At 39.6% G+C, this 18,334-nt stretch overlaps 2 protein-coding genes across 2 annotated transcripts; one reads left to right on the top strand and one right to left on the bottom strand.

The window, feature by feature from the left end:
* The first annotated feature begins 151 nt into the window (after positions 1 to 151).
* Positions 152 to 13,339, top strand: ighmbp2 (immunoglobulin mu DNA binding protein 2). Its single transcript, XM_038280399.1, has 16 exons — positions 152 to 311; positions 570 to 658; positions 2,972 to 3,141; positions 3,216 to 3,411; positions 3,502 to 3,599; positions 3,694 to 3,857; positions 4,167 to 4,367; positions 4,452 to 4,599; positions 4,666 to 4,840; positions 7,784 to 7,966; positions 8,051 to 8,169; positions 8,247 to 8,341; positions 9,976 to 10,099; positions 10,197 to 10,982; positions 11,056 to 11,255; positions 13,042 to 13,339. The coding sequence occupies exons 2-16, from the start codon at positions 582 to 584 to the stop codon at positions 13,237 to 13,239; spliced, it is 2,934 nt and encodes a 977-aa protein (XP_038136327.1). The 5' UTR covers positions 152 to 311; positions 570 to 581; the 3' UTR covers positions 13,240 to 13,339.
* On the bottom strand, positions 13,240 to 18,294 carry LOC119780375 (E3 ubiquitin-protein ligase TRIM39-like). The gene is made up of 6 exons (XM_038280403.1): positions 17,857 to 18,294; positions 17,562 to 17,657; positions 17,169 to 17,399; positions 15,858 to 15,880; positions 15,661 to 15,779; positions 13,240 to 13,991 (listed from the first exon to the last, which is right to left on the bottom strand). Exons 1-6 carry the CDS (start codon positions 18,244 to 18,246, stop codon positions 13,435 to 13,437), a joined length of 1,416 nt encoding a protein of 471 aa, XP_038136331.1. The 5' UTR covers positions 18,247 to 18,294; the 3' UTR covers positions 13,240 to 13,434.
* Positions 18,295 to 18,334: the final 40 nt, after the last annotated feature.

Genomic DNA, 18,334 nt, shown 5'->3' with positions numbered 1-18,334 from the left:
GGAATTTTAGGGAGAGATGGACATAGGGAGAAAATTTTGATTATTAATAAAGCATTTTTTTTATTTTTACATAACACAAAAATAAAAAATAGAATATAGTAGGTGGGACTATAGCGCTACACACTCATGTTCAGTAGGTGGCGGTATGCACCTATAACTTATTTCCAATCCGTCAATCTAACAAAAAGAAGAAGAGAGCAAGGCGCTGTAAATAGATTGAAAGGAAATTTATCCTGAAATGTTTCAGGGAACGTTTGCCAGCTATTTACACTTTACAGTTGGTGAACTTTGACTCCACACCAAAATAAGAAGTGAGTTATTATTTTCAATCTCTGACCAAATCCGTGCTTAGTATAACCGTTCATTTTCTTTTAAAATGAAACTTTGCTGCATGTCTGGTAAACTAAAAATATGATCCATCATAAATGATGTGATCGGTCAAATGTATTATTAACGAATGAGTCGCTTGAAACTTTTTTTTTTTTTTGTCATATATAGATATACGAAGCAGCATAAATAATTGACAGTGAAAGCTGATTATGGTTTTTGTCTTTATTGTTTTATTGTAGACAGACTGAGCGATGGCCCTGGAGAAGTTTGTGACCAAAACTCTGGAGCTTCTACAGGAGGAGAGGGAGGCTGAAATCGAGGAAAACAGGTATGAAATCTGCCCTTTGAGCTGCAAGACGAACAAGTCCATTTTGCAAACAAAATCGGTAAAAGTTAGGAAAATAAAAACTATTAAAAATGTCAACGGCTGATAAAGAACTGCAGCAGAAAGAGTCTTTATGGAATCACAATGTCTCTTTAACCACTATAAAATGTGATTCACATGTCATCTATTTTAGTGAGTGATGTCATAGATCACAAATATAAGCCTTTAGTTAAACCCAAGGGTTTAACTTCGTGATAAAAGTTGGTGGGGACGCTCTAAGGATGGTGGCTGATGGACCTCAAACAGCTCAAACATATTTATTGAACGCTTTCCTATTGTTGAGAACACAAGAGAAGCACAGTACACTGATATTTATAGTTATAGACAGATGCCTGCCTTTAGTGCATTATTTATAAAGGGCTCAAAAATATTAAGGTATAAAAAATTATGAATAACAGCTGATGTCAACATCAATATCTCCTGCATCCCTAGTATGGACACAGCTTCCATTCCATCAGTCCATCCATGCATGGCTTCCCTTTAAGCTGTGATTATCCTCCATATTTTATTGGGACAAATTTTTAAGCCTGTGTCCTCTGAGTCTGGCTGTCTCTGGGTTGCTGGCGCAGCTATTTCTGAGTCTTGCTGAACTACAAAAGACAAAAAGATATGTTGAACTTTATTATAGCATTCCATATTTTCCTTGTAAACTTGGAGACATATTTTATTGCATGTTGCATATCCCAGTCAATCTGTTTCACCTTTAATTCTGCAGCTGTCCCTAATTGTGTCTCTGCTCTGCTTAAAAACAGATTAATTAACCTGTCTACCAATATAATGATGCCAGAGAAAATCATTTTCAAGATATCTAGAAGCTCTGCAGTCTGATTCTGTGTTCAATAAGAAAACAACAGATATGTGTTAATTTTGATCTGTAACTCTGAGCAATGGTCCTCTGAGAAGCCCAGCTTTTTTAACATAAATGTACAATCTGCTGCCATTTTTAGCAGTAAAAGCTCCATATGTGTAATGAACAGATTTTTTCGGGGGCATCTCTAACTTTTTTAACCAACACGTCTCCTAACTTTTACTGAAATATATATCGAAGTAGCTGCCAGTTACATTTCACTGAGTGCTGCTGTGTCTCTCCTCCTCCACGTAGCAACTCTGTATGCAGTGAATAACGATCGCAAATAATATTATATCCCAAAGCGACAGATCCGATGATATTTCACAGAGAGGTGGGACTCGAGTGCAGCGGGAGAGCGAGGAAAAAACACGGACTGAAAACGCTCTTAACACAGACGGCTGCACCCAACCCCAGTTACTGTTTGTTGAAGTATCGGGGGGGGGGGGGGGGGGGGGGGGGGGAAGCGGACATTATTGGTGGGGACTGTCCCCTCTATGCCAAAGTTGGAGACATGTCCACAGCAGTCCTTCAAAAAGTTACGCTAGTGGTTAAACTTGTGTTTAGTAAGATTAGACTCCTACTGGGATTGTTAGAAACATTTCTGGAAAGCACCACCTCGTTCCCAGGGGGAAGGATCTGTGGGGTCGTTTCCTGTTTTGCCAGACTTTTGGTGTCTTACGTACTGCTTATATAATCATTGTTATCACACCAAAGATTCCCTAACAGTAAATTCTGCCTAATAATTACAGCTTATTAATTACCATGTTTTGCTTGTAAAGAAAACTGTTAGATTGGCTCTTTATCTCTAATTGTATTGTCAATAGGTAATGTAGCAGCTCCCCAGCACTTGAATTACTCTGCCATTCCCCACGGGTGAATTAAGCTTTTTTATTTTTTTTGTGATGAAGATCCTCATCACAGTCACCGTAGTTACTTTACTCACCATGAAAACTAAAGCACAAACCACATATACAAATATTAGAATACGAAACATAAATTTACTATACAAATAACAAAACAAACCTCGCCGCTTTCACCGGGGAATGCTAATTGCTTGCTTTGTGACAAAGGCTTGACGGTTCAAGTCATTCATCAGTACAACGATCCCACCAGCAGTTATAGGGCCTGCCCTCATTTGCTACGGCAAGCCGTGAGGTACAAAAAAACAAACAAACAAAAACCCTTAAACATTACAAATACCATTAAGCAAACCACAAACAATGCTAATCAAAACAGACAGACATCCATAAACAATCATTAAGACAACATTTAGAAAATTCACTTCCAATAATTCACATAAAAAAAAAAAAATAATGACACAATTCATTTTCAGTAATTCGCCATCCATTGCAGGTAAGGTAATCAATATTATCATGTTTGACTTTTTTTTTTTTGCTCTGTCCTAGGATATGGCAGGAGAACATTTCCTTAAAAGATCTTCAGAATAAAGGAGTTTGCCTGTTAAAGCTTCAGATAGGAAGTCAGTCCACGGGCCTGTATGGTCGCACGGTCGTCATTTTAGAGCCAAGAAAGCATCTTGGTTTCTCATCGCTGCCAAGCAACAGTTTTGGACCAGGTGACAAAGAAGAACAATAGAGATGCTGTTGCTCTGCTTTTCAGATTTTCTTAGTGTGATGTCTTTTGTTTCAGGCGATATTGTTGGCCTATATGACACTTCTGGCTGCAGTGCGGAATCACAGATATGCACAGGGATAGTAACAAGGATCAGCCAAGCTTCTATTAGTGTGGCCTTCGATGACCTGAAGGATGAAGCCAGTTTTGATGCAGATGGCCTTTACAATCTCTTGAAACTGGCCAACGATGTTAGCTATAAACGGATGAAACGGTGAGTAACATTTGGAAGGTGAAATATTATGGAAGGGTTTATAAGTCGGCTTTGGCCTTTCTTACCTTGATCATATCTTTATCTCTACAGGGCCTTAAATGCATTAAATGGATACAGAAACGGACCAGCTGCAAGTTTGATACCTGTTCTCTTCGGTGATGCCCAACCTTCTGCGCACTCACAGTCAAGTAAGTGAATATTGTCACAAACCAAGCTTTAAAGGTCAAAGTATCCCGTTTTAATGTCTATATTATCTTATTGTTTTTTCTGTTTTTTTATCAGACGAGTTGGAGTTCTTTAATTCAGGCTTGGATGATTCCCAGAGAGAAGCAGTGTCCTTTGCTCTTTCACAAAGAGAGCTAGCTGTGATTCATGGACCGCCAGGCACGGGAAAAACCACTACAGTGGTGGAGATCATCCTGCAAGCCGTGAAACAAGGCCAAAAGGTGCAAAGAGTTTCAATCGTTTTAGAGCAGGCATCCCCAAACTCGGTCCTCAAGGCCCCCTGTCCTACAGGTTTTAGAGGTTTCCTTGCTCCAGCACAGCTGATTTTAATTGAAAGCTGATTAACAGGCTTTTGGTCTACTGCAATCATTATAACGAGCTGTGCTGAAGCAGAGAAACCTCTAAAACCTGCAGGACAGGGGGCCTTGAGGACCGAGTTTGGGGATGCCTGTTTTAGAGCATCTTAAATTTTCTGTTCAATGGATTCTAGACCAGATCACAGATGTAACTGTACTCTCGTGCATGTGCAGGTCCTCTGCTGTGCTCCCTCCAATGTTGCCGTTGATAATTTAGTGGAAAGACTTGCCCGCAGCAAAGCCAAAGTCCTGAGGCTGGGCCATCCTGCCAGACTGCTGGAATCCATCCAGAAACACTCGCTGGATGCTGTCCTCGCTTGTAGCGACAACGCAAGCATCATCGCTGACATCCGGAAAGATATCGACAAAGCAATGGTGAATTTTGGAGTTTGTGTTCCTTCCAGGAGGGAGATGCTATACTCCCTTAAATCACTGAAGGAGTTTTGTCATAATTTCCAGGTGGGGATGAAGAAGAAAAGTGAAAAAGGCGAGCGAGGAAACTTTAGACGGGAAATAGGGGAGCTGAGGAAAGAGCTGAGGAGCAGGGAGACGGCAGCCATTGCTCAGATACTGAAGAGTGCTGACGTCGTTTTGTCCACCAACACTGGTCAGTGGAGTAAAGTGTTCATTGTTTATCCTTTAGCAATGAAATAACGGGAGGGTTTGTTTGCAGGTGCATGTGATGACGGTCCTCTGAAGTTCCTGCCAGCGGAGCATTTTGATTGGGTGGTAATCGATGAATGCGCCCAGGCTCTGGAGAGCAGCTGCTGGATCGCGTTACTCAGAGCACGCAAAGCAATCCTGGCTGGAGACTACAAGCAGTTACCCCCAACCATCAAATCAGAAACGTAACAAAAAAAAGTGCAGTTTTAATTTTCATTAACTGTAAAGAGTTAATGTGTGATCTTATCAAAAACGAATCCATTCTCTTTAACATATACACTCTTCGTCAACTTTGATTTGCACATTTCCACTTCCTTGCTAACACTAACATAAAATAAGCCAATCACACAGAAGCTACATAGTTTGTTGAGTCTAGCTGTAGTGAAGATAAAGTTCAAAGTGAGCATCAGAATGGAGAGGAAAGGATAATTGATTCACCCTGAAAACAGCGTGGCATGTAACTACTTGGATTTTATGCCACAATCATTTTTCATCTCGACATAGCATGATCCGTCCACATGGTTGTTAGTAATTAATTATAAAACATTATTTTACCAGGAAAAACATTAAGAACAGTTTCTTATTTTCGACTTTACAATTTCTTAAAAAACTATGGCTAACATGGAGAGAGGACAACAAAAATACCTTCATAGAGTAGAATCATTAACTGAATCATTAAAAAGGTTGCAAAGTTTGCTTAAAACAGGAAATGAAACCAGTTTTGAAAGGAGGAACAAATCTTGTATCTTAAAGGTCAATCTGGTTTTAGTAACTGATTTAAGTAAGGAGGTGAAAGATGTAAAAGTGTTTTATAAACAAGCTGAAGCCAGTTGATGATGTCATGTGACTGCAATGAAGGCCATTTAACCTGACGGTACAACAGGTGTGTTTTAAAAAGGAATATGGATGATTGATCTAGTGGAAGATTGATAGATCATATCCAGTTTTTGCGTTTCTGGTGATAGATAATGCTCTGATAATCAAACAAGGGAAGAATACACATTTCAACAAGTTCCTTTTAGCCAAAATGTAAATGGAGAGTTTCACTCAGACAGCAAAGTTCAGTTTTAACTGCAGTTTGCTGCATAGTAATGTTTTGATAGAAAAAAAATAATCTTTCTAACCACATTCCCAAGTATTTGTACCTTGTAACTTAAATTAGGATTGTTTCATCTATTGTGGTGAAGAACCATTATTTTTTTTTTACATTGGCCCCTTGATTTTACGTTATTACATCATGTTCTACTCACCCATATTAGTTTTGTGTCATTTGGAGCTGTTCTGAAGATATTAGGTTTTGTAATCCAAGTAAAGTCTTCCTATGGGCAACAAGTTGAAGGCACAAACTAAACTGTTCAGAATTTATAATTTATGGTAAGGCATCATTCATAATATGTAGGCGAATCACTGTCCCCCAGACATCCGCGGTTCTATTTTATTATATTTTTTAAAAACAAAGCAGAGTGTGTATGATGTCATCCGCACGCTGGACTGGAGTTGTGAAAGGCAGCCCGGGTCACAGGTGGCTACGCTCTACCCCTTCTATTCATTCAGCTAGCTAATCTGAATCGTTCAATTCCAATTGGAGAGCGAGATCATCTGTGGTAGTGGCACTAGACATCTTCCAGGCATGTGAGAAAAATTAGCAGCAGTTCAGCAGACAGGATGAATGAATGGTAGCCAGCGCGCGTGGATGACGTCATACACACTCTGCTTTGTTTAAAAAAATATATAAATATAAAAAATATAACCGCGGATGTCTGGAGGACAGTGATTTGCCTACATGTTATGAATGCTGGCGTACCATAAAGAACAAATAATGAACAGTTCAGTTTGTGCCTTCAAGTATTTGCCCCTGGGGAAGACATTACTTGGATATAACCTAACGGAATATCTTCAGAACAGCTCCAAATGACACAAAACTCATGGGTGAGTAGAATATAATGTAATAATGTAAAATCAAGGGGCCAATGTAAAAAAAAAAAAAAAAAAAAACGATGTTCCCCTTTAAGATGGAGAGACTAACTGTTTATGTTTTATTTGCATTAAAGCACAGCTCATGAATAGTCTTCCATCCATCCATCCATCCATCCATCTTCTTCCGCTTATCCGGGGTCGTGTCACGGGGGTAGCAGCTTCAGTAGGGAGGCCCAGACGTCCCTCTCCCCTGCCACTCGGGCCAGTTCCTCCGGGGGAATCCCAAGGTGCTCCCAGGCCAGCCGAGAAACATGGTCCCTCCAGCGTGTCCTCGGTCTCCATATGACAATAGACAATAGTCATCTAGTCATTGAATATTGCAGTACTATGCTGCTTGAAGGCCAGAGCAGGGGATGATCTGTAAAAATATTTTCTGACACTGTGGGGCGCTGCAGCTGAGCATCATTTAGTCATATAGTAGTAGCCATTCAAACTTTCCTTGATTGTTGGCTGGTCCCCTACAATTCCTTTTTAAACATCAATCTTTGTACTAAAATATTCTTTCTATCATGATTTGTGGACATTAAGATCTAATGAGAAGTGTTATCTCCTGGTCAGAACCCGTTGTTCAGTGAAAGGGTGGAGTCAGAGTAAACAAATATGCACCCCCAGGAGAAGGCTGATTCCTGGAAGTTGGAGAAGATTTTGATGGGAGCTGCAGGGAAGTGGGCTGCCATTCAGCTGGCTTTTGATTGGGAAGGGACATTTTGAATGGCTGCTACTGTAGCAGGCTACCCAAGTTTTGTCGCTAACATCATCAATTGATTTCTGACCACAGAGTGCTTATCCTCTGATGTCTTCTCCCAGCTGGATAAAGTTTCAATAGTAGGAAACTGATTTCTTAAACAGGGAAATTAATATATTGGGCTTCAATCATCTTAACAGGGAAATTAGGAATGTGCAACAACTACATTCAGTAAGGATCAAAATCACCAGGCATTGATAAATTCTGGCATTTTTAAATGCAAAACTGGTCTCAACCAATACAAGTAAGGTTAATGTAATAAAGTAGCCTCTAAGTGTATTTAAAAGACAAAAATCAGAGTTGATTTTCGCAAATATGCATGTATGTTTTTTTTTTCTGTGTGGAGTAAATTTTGTATTTTTAATTCTGTTTTTTTTCCCCACTCCGTTTGTGTCCATCATAACAGGGCTGCGGCCAAAGGCCTGTCTCTAAGTCTGATGGAAAGACTGATTCAGATGTACGGAGAGTCAGTGGTCCGTATGCTAACAGTCCAGTACCGCATGAACAGTGCTATCATGGATTGGGCCTCCAAGGAGATGTACCATGGAAGACTAACTGCGCACAGTTCCGTGGAGGGACATTTATTAAAGTGAGTTTCCACCCAGTCATGGAATATTCTTCATATTCCCAACAAAGGCAGACTTCTAAAACTTAGAAACCTTTCCTCCAACAGGGATCTACCAGGTGTCACCTGCATGGAAGAGACCAGCATTCCGCTTCTTCTGATCGACACTGCAGGATGTGGTCTGAGTGAACTGGAGATCTCAGACGAGCAATCCAAAGGCAACCAAGGTAAACACTTCTTTTCCGCAAGACTTTAAAATCGCAAACTGATGGATTTATGTATTTAACTTTGGTTGTATCTTCAGGTGAGGTCGACATTGTTGGACTGCACATAAAAAGCTTGACTGAGGCTGGAGTGAAAGCTAAAGACATCGCTGTTATTGCTCCATATAATCTACAGGTAAGTCTCAGATTTTTGCTGCAGATAAAAAAGATGCATCGTTCCAAAAGAAAGATGCATCTCTTAAACTCAACAATGCAATATATCTACGATATGCTGATGAAGATTCTCAGTCATCCAGGTCATAGTCATGCCATAAAAGTAAAAAAAACAATCCACTGACTGTTGGGACTGCCTACTTGGCAGTAGGCCAAGTCCAGTGGATTGTTTTTTTTTTTATTTTACCAAATACCTACAATATATAACATATTTAGTCATTTATTAACTTCAAACCAAAGCATCACAACTCGCCGGGAGATAACCCTGAGCAATTTTCCCTGTGTTTTTTGACCAGCCAAACAAGGAGTTTTACTCGTTGCTTTTAATTAATTGATCCTAGAAGAACATGGTAAAAAAAAAAAAAATACACACATTGAAGGTGGAACCAAAGCCAGGTGAATAGATTGATGTGAAATAGATGAATCCATATGGGATGGGTATAAGAGGGCCGAAAAGATGAACAGGAGTGGGATCAATAGCTGTGGAATATTTAGGAACTCAAAATATTATTCTCTTGAAAATATTCATTAAACTGTTAACGGTAAATCCACAATAATCTGCAGGTCATTGATACTACCTGTTACTTCATTTTGTTTCCGTCCATCCATTTTCCATTGCGCTTATCCTAAGCAGGGTCGCGAGGGGTGCTGCTGTCAATTGGCAAGACGCGGGGCACACCCTGGACGGGTCACCATTCCATCGCAGGGCAACACAGAGACAAATACGACAAACAACCATTCACACAAAAACTCACACCTAAGGAGAATTTAGAGAAGCCAATTAACCTAACAGTCATGTTTTTGGACTGTGGGAGGAAGCCGGAGTACCCGGAGAGAACCCACGCATGCTCAGGGAGAACATGCAACCTTCTTCCTGCAAGGCAGCAGTACCCGCTGCTCCACCTAGCAGCTATTATTTTAAACCCCATACCTTAAGGCAAGGCAAGGCAAATTTATTTGTATAGCATAATTCAGTACAAAGACAATGCAAAGTGCTTTACATGATTAAAATACAGGAAGATAAAACAGAATCAAAGCAAGTAGGAAAAAATAAAAAACAAATAAAATAAAATAAAAAATGCAGAAACAAAAAAGAATATTAAAAACAGTTGGACTAAAGAAAATATGTTTTAGTTGAACTGTTTAACTAGGCACTGTAGGCCCCCCCTACTACCGAAACAAAGTTTTTAACATCTTGAATTAAAATAAAAAATTTTGTGTATTTTTTTGTATTTTTTAAATGGTGTTATTCTGTGTTTTGACTTTGTTTCTTCCATTGTGTTTTTATCTTTTGTAAGGTGACCTTGAGTGTCCAGAAAGGCGCCTTTGAAATAAAATGCATTATTATTATTATTATTATTATTACAACAAACTACATGGTGTGAATTTATTAAAAAAACGAAAATCTTAGTATGACTCTAGAAACAGTTTTTTTTCACATGAAATAATAAGATTCTTTTTTTCTTATGATCTATTAATGTTAATAAATAAAATGATGCATCATGATATAAACTACTAACAATATTTGTATTCCAACCCCGATGCAAACTCTCCCTGTAATGTTTTTTTTTATTATTTTTCCTTTTTTTTCTAAAGGTTGATCTTCTGCGTCAGAAACTTTCTGCACGGCACCCAGAACTGGAAATAAAATCTGTTGACGGATTTCAAGGCAGAGAAAAAGAAGCTGTAGTGCTGTCATTAGTTCGCTCCAACAGAAAAGGTAATTTCCTAATTTGAATTTCTGTTGCTTTTTTTTTTCTTAACCAAATCTTCACCCATAGTTGAGAACTGCTCATAACGTCCCTCTTTTCCTTTAGGTGAGGTGGGTTTCCTTGCAGAAGACAGACGGATAAATGTTGCGGTTACACGTGCAAGACGCCACATCGCTGTAGTGTGTGACACTCAGACGGTTGGGAATCACGCTTTCCTTAAATCTCTGATCGATCACATGACTGAATTCGGTGAGGTCAGAACTGCATTCGAATACCTCCAAGACATTGTGCCGCAGAACTACACCAGAGACCATAAAGACACAAAGACTGCCACTTCCTGCAAATCTAGCAAACAGAAGAACAGAGACCAGGTTTCAGCTAAAGCAAAGGACGGCCAGAAAACGACCAGCAGCGCTAAGAGCAATACAGCTGGTTCACAGAACCACGCAAAGCAGAACACATCAGCACAAAAAGACCAAAAAGAGACCAAGATTAGATACGATGAGATCAGAGCACAGGTGGAGAACTTTATGAAGGATGCAAATATGGAGAATTTACAGTTTCCATCATCTTTCAACCCCCATGACCGGCTGATGGTCCACCAGATCGCTGAGGAGCTGGGCCTGGTTCATGAGAGCAGAGGACAGGGCAGCGACAGGTGCATCACGGTCTCCAGGCCGCTGGCATCCAAGCCTGCCGAGGAGCCAGAGCAGGAGGAAACCCAGGAGGAAGAAACTGCTCCCACTTTGCAGAGCGAGCAAACATCCCAACCTTCATTAGATCTCAAAGCTTTACATCTAGAAAGGATGAGGAGAGAGCAGCAGAAAAGAGAAGAAAACATCCAGAAAAAAAAGCAAGAGAACAGCACTAATGGAAAAAAGAAGTCTAAAGGTCTGTCTGAAAAACAAAAAACAGTTAAAGTGTTTTACCAAATAGATTATGACTCTGCATTATTTCCTCTCAGGAAAGAGCAAAACGAAGGCAGGTGTGTGTGAGATCGCTGCTGCCGCAGCTCCAGATGATGACTTTGATGCTCTTATCAGCGCGGTCGTGAAGGCGGACAGCGTTTGCAGCTTTGTAAAGTGTAAAGCATCTGTATTAACGCTCGGCCAGCTTTGCCTGTTCTGCAACAGGCAGTTCTGTCTCAGTCATCACATACCAGAGGTAAGAAGCTGTGTGTTGCTTTGAATTTATTTTGCTCCTTTCAATTTCAAGTTAAGCTCCTCTTCAAGTACGTTATACACAGTGATATGTTTCAAGCATGTTTTTCTGTTAATCTTGATTATTATGGCTTAGTCAGTTCAAACAACACATTAATAACATGTTATGGGGATGTCATGTGGAAACTACTCCATAAGAAGGGTGAGGTGGCAGTTTACAAAGAGCTGTATAAAAGGATTATCACAGAAAACTTAGTGGAAGGAAAACAAATGGTACAAAAAGTTTCAAAAGGAATAGCGATAAACAAAGACTTGAATGAAAGTCTCTTAAAGGTATTATGGAGGGTTTTTTAAATAGACCCGTCCTCTCCACTTAAAAAAAAAAATGCTTGTGCAAGAGCATACACGAGCCATTTCTTCTGGTCCCTGTTTATAATCTGCTGTTCTCATAGCTCATACAAACTTACTGTGTCCACATACAGCGGGGACTTTATAGTCAAATCAGTTAACTGACCGTTCAGACAGATGATAACTGCTTTTTGCCCTGTTGGGCAAAATTGCCCCATAACTCCTCCTCCACTGCGCATTGCCTGCGCCATCTTTGTTACTAGGCAAGGCAAGGCAAGGCAAATTTATTTGTATAGCATAATTCAGTACAAAGACATTGCAAAGTGCTTTACATGATTAAAATACAGGAAGATAAAACAGAATCAAAGCAAGTAGGAAAAAAAAATTCATAAAATAAAAAATGCAGAAACAACAAAAGAATATTAAAAACAGTTGGAAGTTTTTGTTAGATTACATTTATACTAGTCGCCACTGTAGCGACAGCAGGCCGCTGTGACAGCAAATCCCATAATGCTTTGCGAGGAAGGCTCCATGCAAAGCAAAGGTATATGAGGTACCACTGTCAAATGTTAAACCAGTCCTGAACCAAAGACATCAACAAACCACATAAGCTGAAGGTTTTTATTGAAGCAACTTGTGCTTCTATAACTCATCAGCAACCCAAATAAAATATCCTGTTTTATTTGGGTTAATTGATTGAAGTGGTTTTATGTAATACCGTACCAACTTTATTTATAAAGCACTTTATACACTGACAGGACCAAAGTGCTGTACACGATCAAAAAATACTATGCAATTATAAAATACAAATGATCGAATCTAAAATACATAATAATATACAGACACAATAAAAAGTATAAAAGTGAAACCTCTCAAATTGTGCCAAAGGCCAAGGAAAAAAGAAGAAAGAGACTTAAAAACGGCGAGTAAAGAGGCTCGTCTTATGCCCAAAGGGAGATCGTTCCATTGCTTGGGAGCTGCCACAGAAAAAGCATGGTTCCCTCTGAGCTTGCACTTCGTCTTTGGTTCCTTCAGAAGCAAGATCAGCTGACCCAAGGGGACGGGAGGGTGTGTAAGAATGTAACAGCTCAGACAGATGGGGAGGGGCAAGGTCACTAAGCAAAAAACAAAAAAATGCACTGACAACCAGTTTAAAAAGCTAAAATAGAGGATATGTGGTCAAATTTTCGTGTATCTGTTAAAAGACGTGCAGCAGCATTTTGTACTCTTAAGCTGGGAAATATAAATCATTGACTCCAATATAAAGTCCATTACAGTACACAAATGCATGGATCACTGTTTCAAATGCTTTGGCTGAATAAAATAATGTAAGAGTTTCACTTTTTCAATTAAATTCCAAAAAAAGAAATGAACTTTTTTATTGATTTTTATAATTTATTGAGAAGAACCTGTGTTCTAAGTCATTTTGTTTGGTGTTTTAGGTTCACGGCTGTGGAGATAAGGCAAAGTCTCATGCTCGGATGAGAATAAGCAAAGAGGGGGTTCTTTACGCTGGCAGCGGGAAGAAGGACAAATCTTTGGACCCCGACAAGAAAGCCTATCTGCAAAGAAAACTGGACTCTAAGCTAAAAGACATGGCATCACAAAGGAAACCAAAAAACAAGGAGACTGACACTTAATCTGATCAAAACAGCTTTATAGTTTATTTAATGTGCAGACTTTCTTCTGACTGAATAAAACAGCTCATGCATTCATCATCAAACAACGTGCTATTTGGTTTTAATTTTGTCAAAATAGTTAGATAAACTTTTGTATTTGTCATCTTAAATCTCTAACACCAGTCCCACTTTTCTATAGGGATGTGTGCGTTCCTCCTAAGCGTTCTCTGGAACCACTTTCATTGACACAGGGCATATGGTGAGTGGGATGGAGTTTTTCCACTCCTCACATAATCCAACGGAGAAGTAGGGATAGATTTTCTCTGAGAATTTCTCTTTGAACTTGTGCATCACAGCTGAGTCAGCAGCGTTGACGAAGGCTACCTTTCCTTTCTCATAGTCCACCTGGACGGTAATCTTCTTAGGCACCTGCTTCACCGAGACCCTGCTGCGAGGAGAGGTCTGAACCCAGATGGAGTCTTTGCTGCACTGGCCAATCACCCAGTAACCCTCCTCTGGGCTCATGAAGGTGGTGCTTTTCCTTTTAATGGACTCCCGGGCCACCCCGATGTACCAATCTTTGCTTTGGCCCACCTCTATGGTCCAGCTGTGCTTCCCAGATGTAAACCCGCTGGCTCCCAGCACACACATGCGGCTGGTGCAACGTTCAGGGTTATCGGGTAGATTCTGCTTATTGCTGTACTGCAGCCGGGTCAGCTCTTCAGACAACTTCAGGTTGTAATGGGCCGTGTTTGGGTCCAGAATAACCGAAGCTGTGAAACATGACCTTCAGTTAGTCTATGGGGTTTAAAAGCCTTAAACTAAATCAGCTTTGAGTTCAGTTAGACAACTTTAATTGTCATTTTGCATATACAGCGTATACAAAACAAAATTTTGTCTCAGACGGTAAATGAGCAGCAGCTTAGGGGCCTGTCACAGCTTGACGATTTAGACCCGCGTATGCCTGACATACGAAAATCTGGCAGAAACACTAGGTACATTTTGTATAAGTTATGAGCATGTTGAAACATGCTGGCGCACGGCAACATTTTTTGACGTATGCCATACGTGGGGCATAGGTTACGGGTAAGTTATCTGACCGTTGACATACGTTAAGTGTAAGTTACTAATAAGTTGTGGTGTCTAGCTTATCCAAAACCTATGAGTAACTTGTTCATAACTTATCCAGAACTTATGTCCAATGCATATCAATGTATTTGACGTGTTCTAGATTCAATTCAGTTTATTTATGTAGTGCCAATTCACAACACATGTCATCTCAAGGCACTTTACGGTTTACCAGATCATACAGTCAAACTGAAAGTTTTCTATCTAAGGAAAACTAGTTGATTGTATCGACTCATTGAATCGAATGCAATCCCTCACACTAAGCATGCTTGTAGCGACAGTGGAGAGGAAAAACTCCCTTTTAACAGGAAGAAACCTCCAGCAGAGCCAGGCTCAGTGTGAGCGGCCATCTGCTGAGGCCGAGTGGCGTTCAAGGAGACAGAAGCAGAGATAAAAAAATAAAAATAAAAAAAAGCAGCTATAAAAGGCGGTCCCGTCCAGGAAACACACAGTCAGAAGAGAGCACATCCAGCCTGTCGCAGTCAGAGAAACAGGACTACACTGTAAAAACAGGCCAATCTCCAACAGCTATAAACAAAGGTGTTTATGGCAGCAGCACAGCTGATATTTCCCTCCAGGGTGGAGTCAAAGCCAAACAGGAAGAGATGAGGCAAAGATACTATGAGAAAAAGCAGAGAGAGCAGAACGTTAGAGAGTGAACTAACAGATTCTGCAGAGTGGGAGAATAGAGATAGAATGAAGCAGAATTATGAAATAGGGGTCCCTATGTCCTCCAGAAGTCTAAGCCTATAGCAGCATAACTATAGAGATAGCTCAGGATAACCTGAGCCACTCTAACTATAAGCTTAATCAAAAAGGGTGATCGCTGAACGTGTTTCTACCTTAGAGCTACTGTATACTGGCATATTGGCAGCGTTTCGGTATAAAAGGGGGTTCACAGGAGGAAACCCTCAGTTCTCCTCCAGACGGAATCCCCATCATAGGGTGAGTGAGAAGATGAGTGTGATGGATCCTCCTTGCATTCATAACGTTTAGCGTTTTCTTTTTTTCTTTATTATTTTATTTTTGCGCGTGGTAAACAGCAGCTATGTTAATACTGCGACCAAAGAAATCTTTTTTTATGCAGGCCGGGCGCCTCCGGTCGCATTGTTGCAAGGTGTGACAGGGCCCTTTAGCAGTGACATGAACATTTCCATTCCATAAAGTGCAGCATTGATCAAATGTAAACAGTGTGTGAGTACAGAGCATTGCAAGACATATGTGGTGCAAAAATGAGGTAGAAAAAAACTTTATTTTTTTTAAATTACCGGTAGTTCTTTTTTTGTTTGGTGCTATCAGTGTGTTATCACTCACAGTATTTAACAGTTGACAACATCTTCTTGCAAACTGCGAACTTGAGTATTCCCAGATGCTTGGCTGAATCTATCAAAATGCCTCTGATGCTCTCGGGCTCCTGGATGTTGCGTCTGACTCTGGAACATGTTAAAATCAATCCAACACTACTTAACAACAATTAAAATCTATTTTAGCAGACATGGGGTTTTACATACCTTTGCTTTGTTTCCTTGTATTCCTAAATTTGAAGAAAGAATGGAGGAAAAAAACCAATGTATTATTTTTCATAAGAAAAAAGACTCAATGTGTGGTTGATTCAGGGTTATTGGGGAAATATCCGAAGAGTACCCATGTATGCAAAGAGCAATGGGCCCTCCGCTGAGAGGTTTTCTATGCATAACTTCAAGAGCCCTACTCTCAACATTGTTAGCCTTTTTGTTACACAAACTCTATGATTCGGTTTTAATACTTTACTCTAACCAGTTGATGATTTGCATCATTACACCCACATCTTATTCCTTTAGCAGGACTGCACAATGCATTATGAGCTTCAAGCTTGAGCGTTTCCAGCAGCACTACTGACACAGTCACTGTATGTTATACAGGTTGATTAGTATTCTATATAAATCTATTGTAAAGCAGAAAGATTACATCTTTATACGGTGATTAGCAAAGCATTTTATTCCCTGTGAAGTTTTTCACCTTTCAATTATAGCCGCAAAGTGATTTGTGATAAGGGATTTGTAGGTGAAAGATGGAAAAAAAAGCTTATGATTGTACATTGTTAAGGAAATTATAAATGGTCTTTAAATTGTTTTCCAAAAACATATCTGAAAGCCGAAATGTTCAGTTTAAATCTTGACTCAGTGGATTCTAAACTCCTTCCCACAGAAGCCAAAATGCCCAAGTTATAAAAACAAATCTTAACAGACATCATTTTTTTTGTCTGCCTCCTAAGCATTAAACTGAATTTGCAAAGTTTTTAAAAAAAACGAATGAGTATTAAGTGATTTCTCTCACACTCCTTTAAAAAAGTTAGCAGCAGGAGGGCTTTTCCAAGCTAATGTATGTTGTACACATGAAAAAACTTGAAATTCGTAACATTCTGTTTCTCTGGTTAATTTCTAGAACATGTTTGGTAGTTATGATCCAGTAAAAATCCTACATTTTGTTGTTTTTTTTCTTTCATATTTTGATTTGTGTCATAGCAGGAAGCAGGTTACAGAGAGGCATTGCTGATTTTGGGAAGAAGCTTTACCAAATCAATCCAATCCAGATTAAAGCATTACTCCTTTTTGGAGTCATTTTAATTGAACCTTAACGTTAATTGTTTAGATATCAAAGTAACTGGTGTTATTTTCTTGCAGTTTGTATTCACTTAGTGAGCTAATTTTCAATTTGTTAATGTATCTTTTGTATAAAGACATTTTAGAACACATAATAGGAGACTGTCGAATCAGTACGTAAAATGAAATAAATCTAACCGTTTAAGTAAAGAAATAAGCCCAATAAGCATTTAAATGTACCTTTAAAAACGGTAAATCCTTTGCTCTGAGCACTATGTCTAGTTTGCTGATAGTTGAGTTGAGAGTCTTTATATCCTCTTCGATATCTTCAATCTTGGAATACATGACCTGGATTTTTTTCCCCTTTTCCTCTCTTAGATCCCTCAGTCTCCTCTCCTCTTCCTCCTTGAGGAACTGGTGAAGCTGCAGAAATTCCTCCTTCACTGCCAACTCGATTTGCTCACCTTGAGTCTGTAATGAAAGAGCAGGCTGGTTATTCAGCATTTTCTCAGATGGAGATAAAAACCTTTCCATTCCTCAATGAGGAAGGTGACTGTAAAGCTCAACATAAAGATTAAAAGAGTAGATTTGGGGAAATAATCCAGGAAAAAAGAACATCTCTAAAGCTTTTACCTCTAAGTAGGCTTTAGTTTCCTCCCATTGGTGCTTTGTTTTACTCATTGTTCTCACTTTTTTTCTTAATGACTCAAGGATGGCAGTCATTTCCGCCTGAAATGAGAATCGTAAAACACCTTTTAAAAACATTGATGTCTTATATATCAAAATGCAGCTCTTATACGGAAATGAGATAGAGATTCCAGTTTATTATCATTCAATTCTGATATTTTGGCAATGAAAAATCACTCAAGCATAAGAATTGTCATTACCCTCCCATGCATAATTTTTGCTTGCTTCACTCTGACTGTACCTTTTTCTGTTGAGCTGCTTCCTCCACCGGACTGCATTTATGCATCCTATGGTCCTTAGATAGCTGGCAGACCAGACAAATGGGCACCTCATCGCTGTTGCAGAAGATCTTCAGCTTCTCGTTATGAATCTGACATATCTCCTGAGCCATAGCCTTTCTTTTTTGAAACTGTTCCACAGCTATCGTCAGATCTTGGTTGATGGGAGGCGTCCCACAGAAAGACTCACAGCCGCACACGGGGCATTCTTTACTTTTTTTCCATTCCCAAAAATTTTGCAGGCAGAGTTTGCAAATGTTGTGTCCACATTCCAAAAGTACTGGAAATGAATAAATGTTGGTACATTGGGGGCAAGATATCTCCTCCTCCTCAGATGTTCTAGTAGATAACATGTCGACGGCTGCCTACAGAATGATAAGGAAAGAAAATGTCCTCGTTGCTTGGAGGAGGTGTAATTCCAGTAAACGCTGCTCAGCTGGT

Source organism: Cyprinodon tularosa, unplaced genomic scaffold, assembly GCF_016077235.1.
Source record: "Cyprinodon tularosa strain WSP-4 unplaced genomic scaffold, ASM1607723v1 ctg16, whole genome shotgun sequence".
Lineage (NCBI taxonomy): Eukaryota > Metazoa > Chordata > Actinopteri > Cyprinodontiformes > Cyprinodontidae > Cyprinodon > Cyprinodon tularosa.
This window is presented reverse-complemented; position numbering and strand designations above follow the sequence as displayed.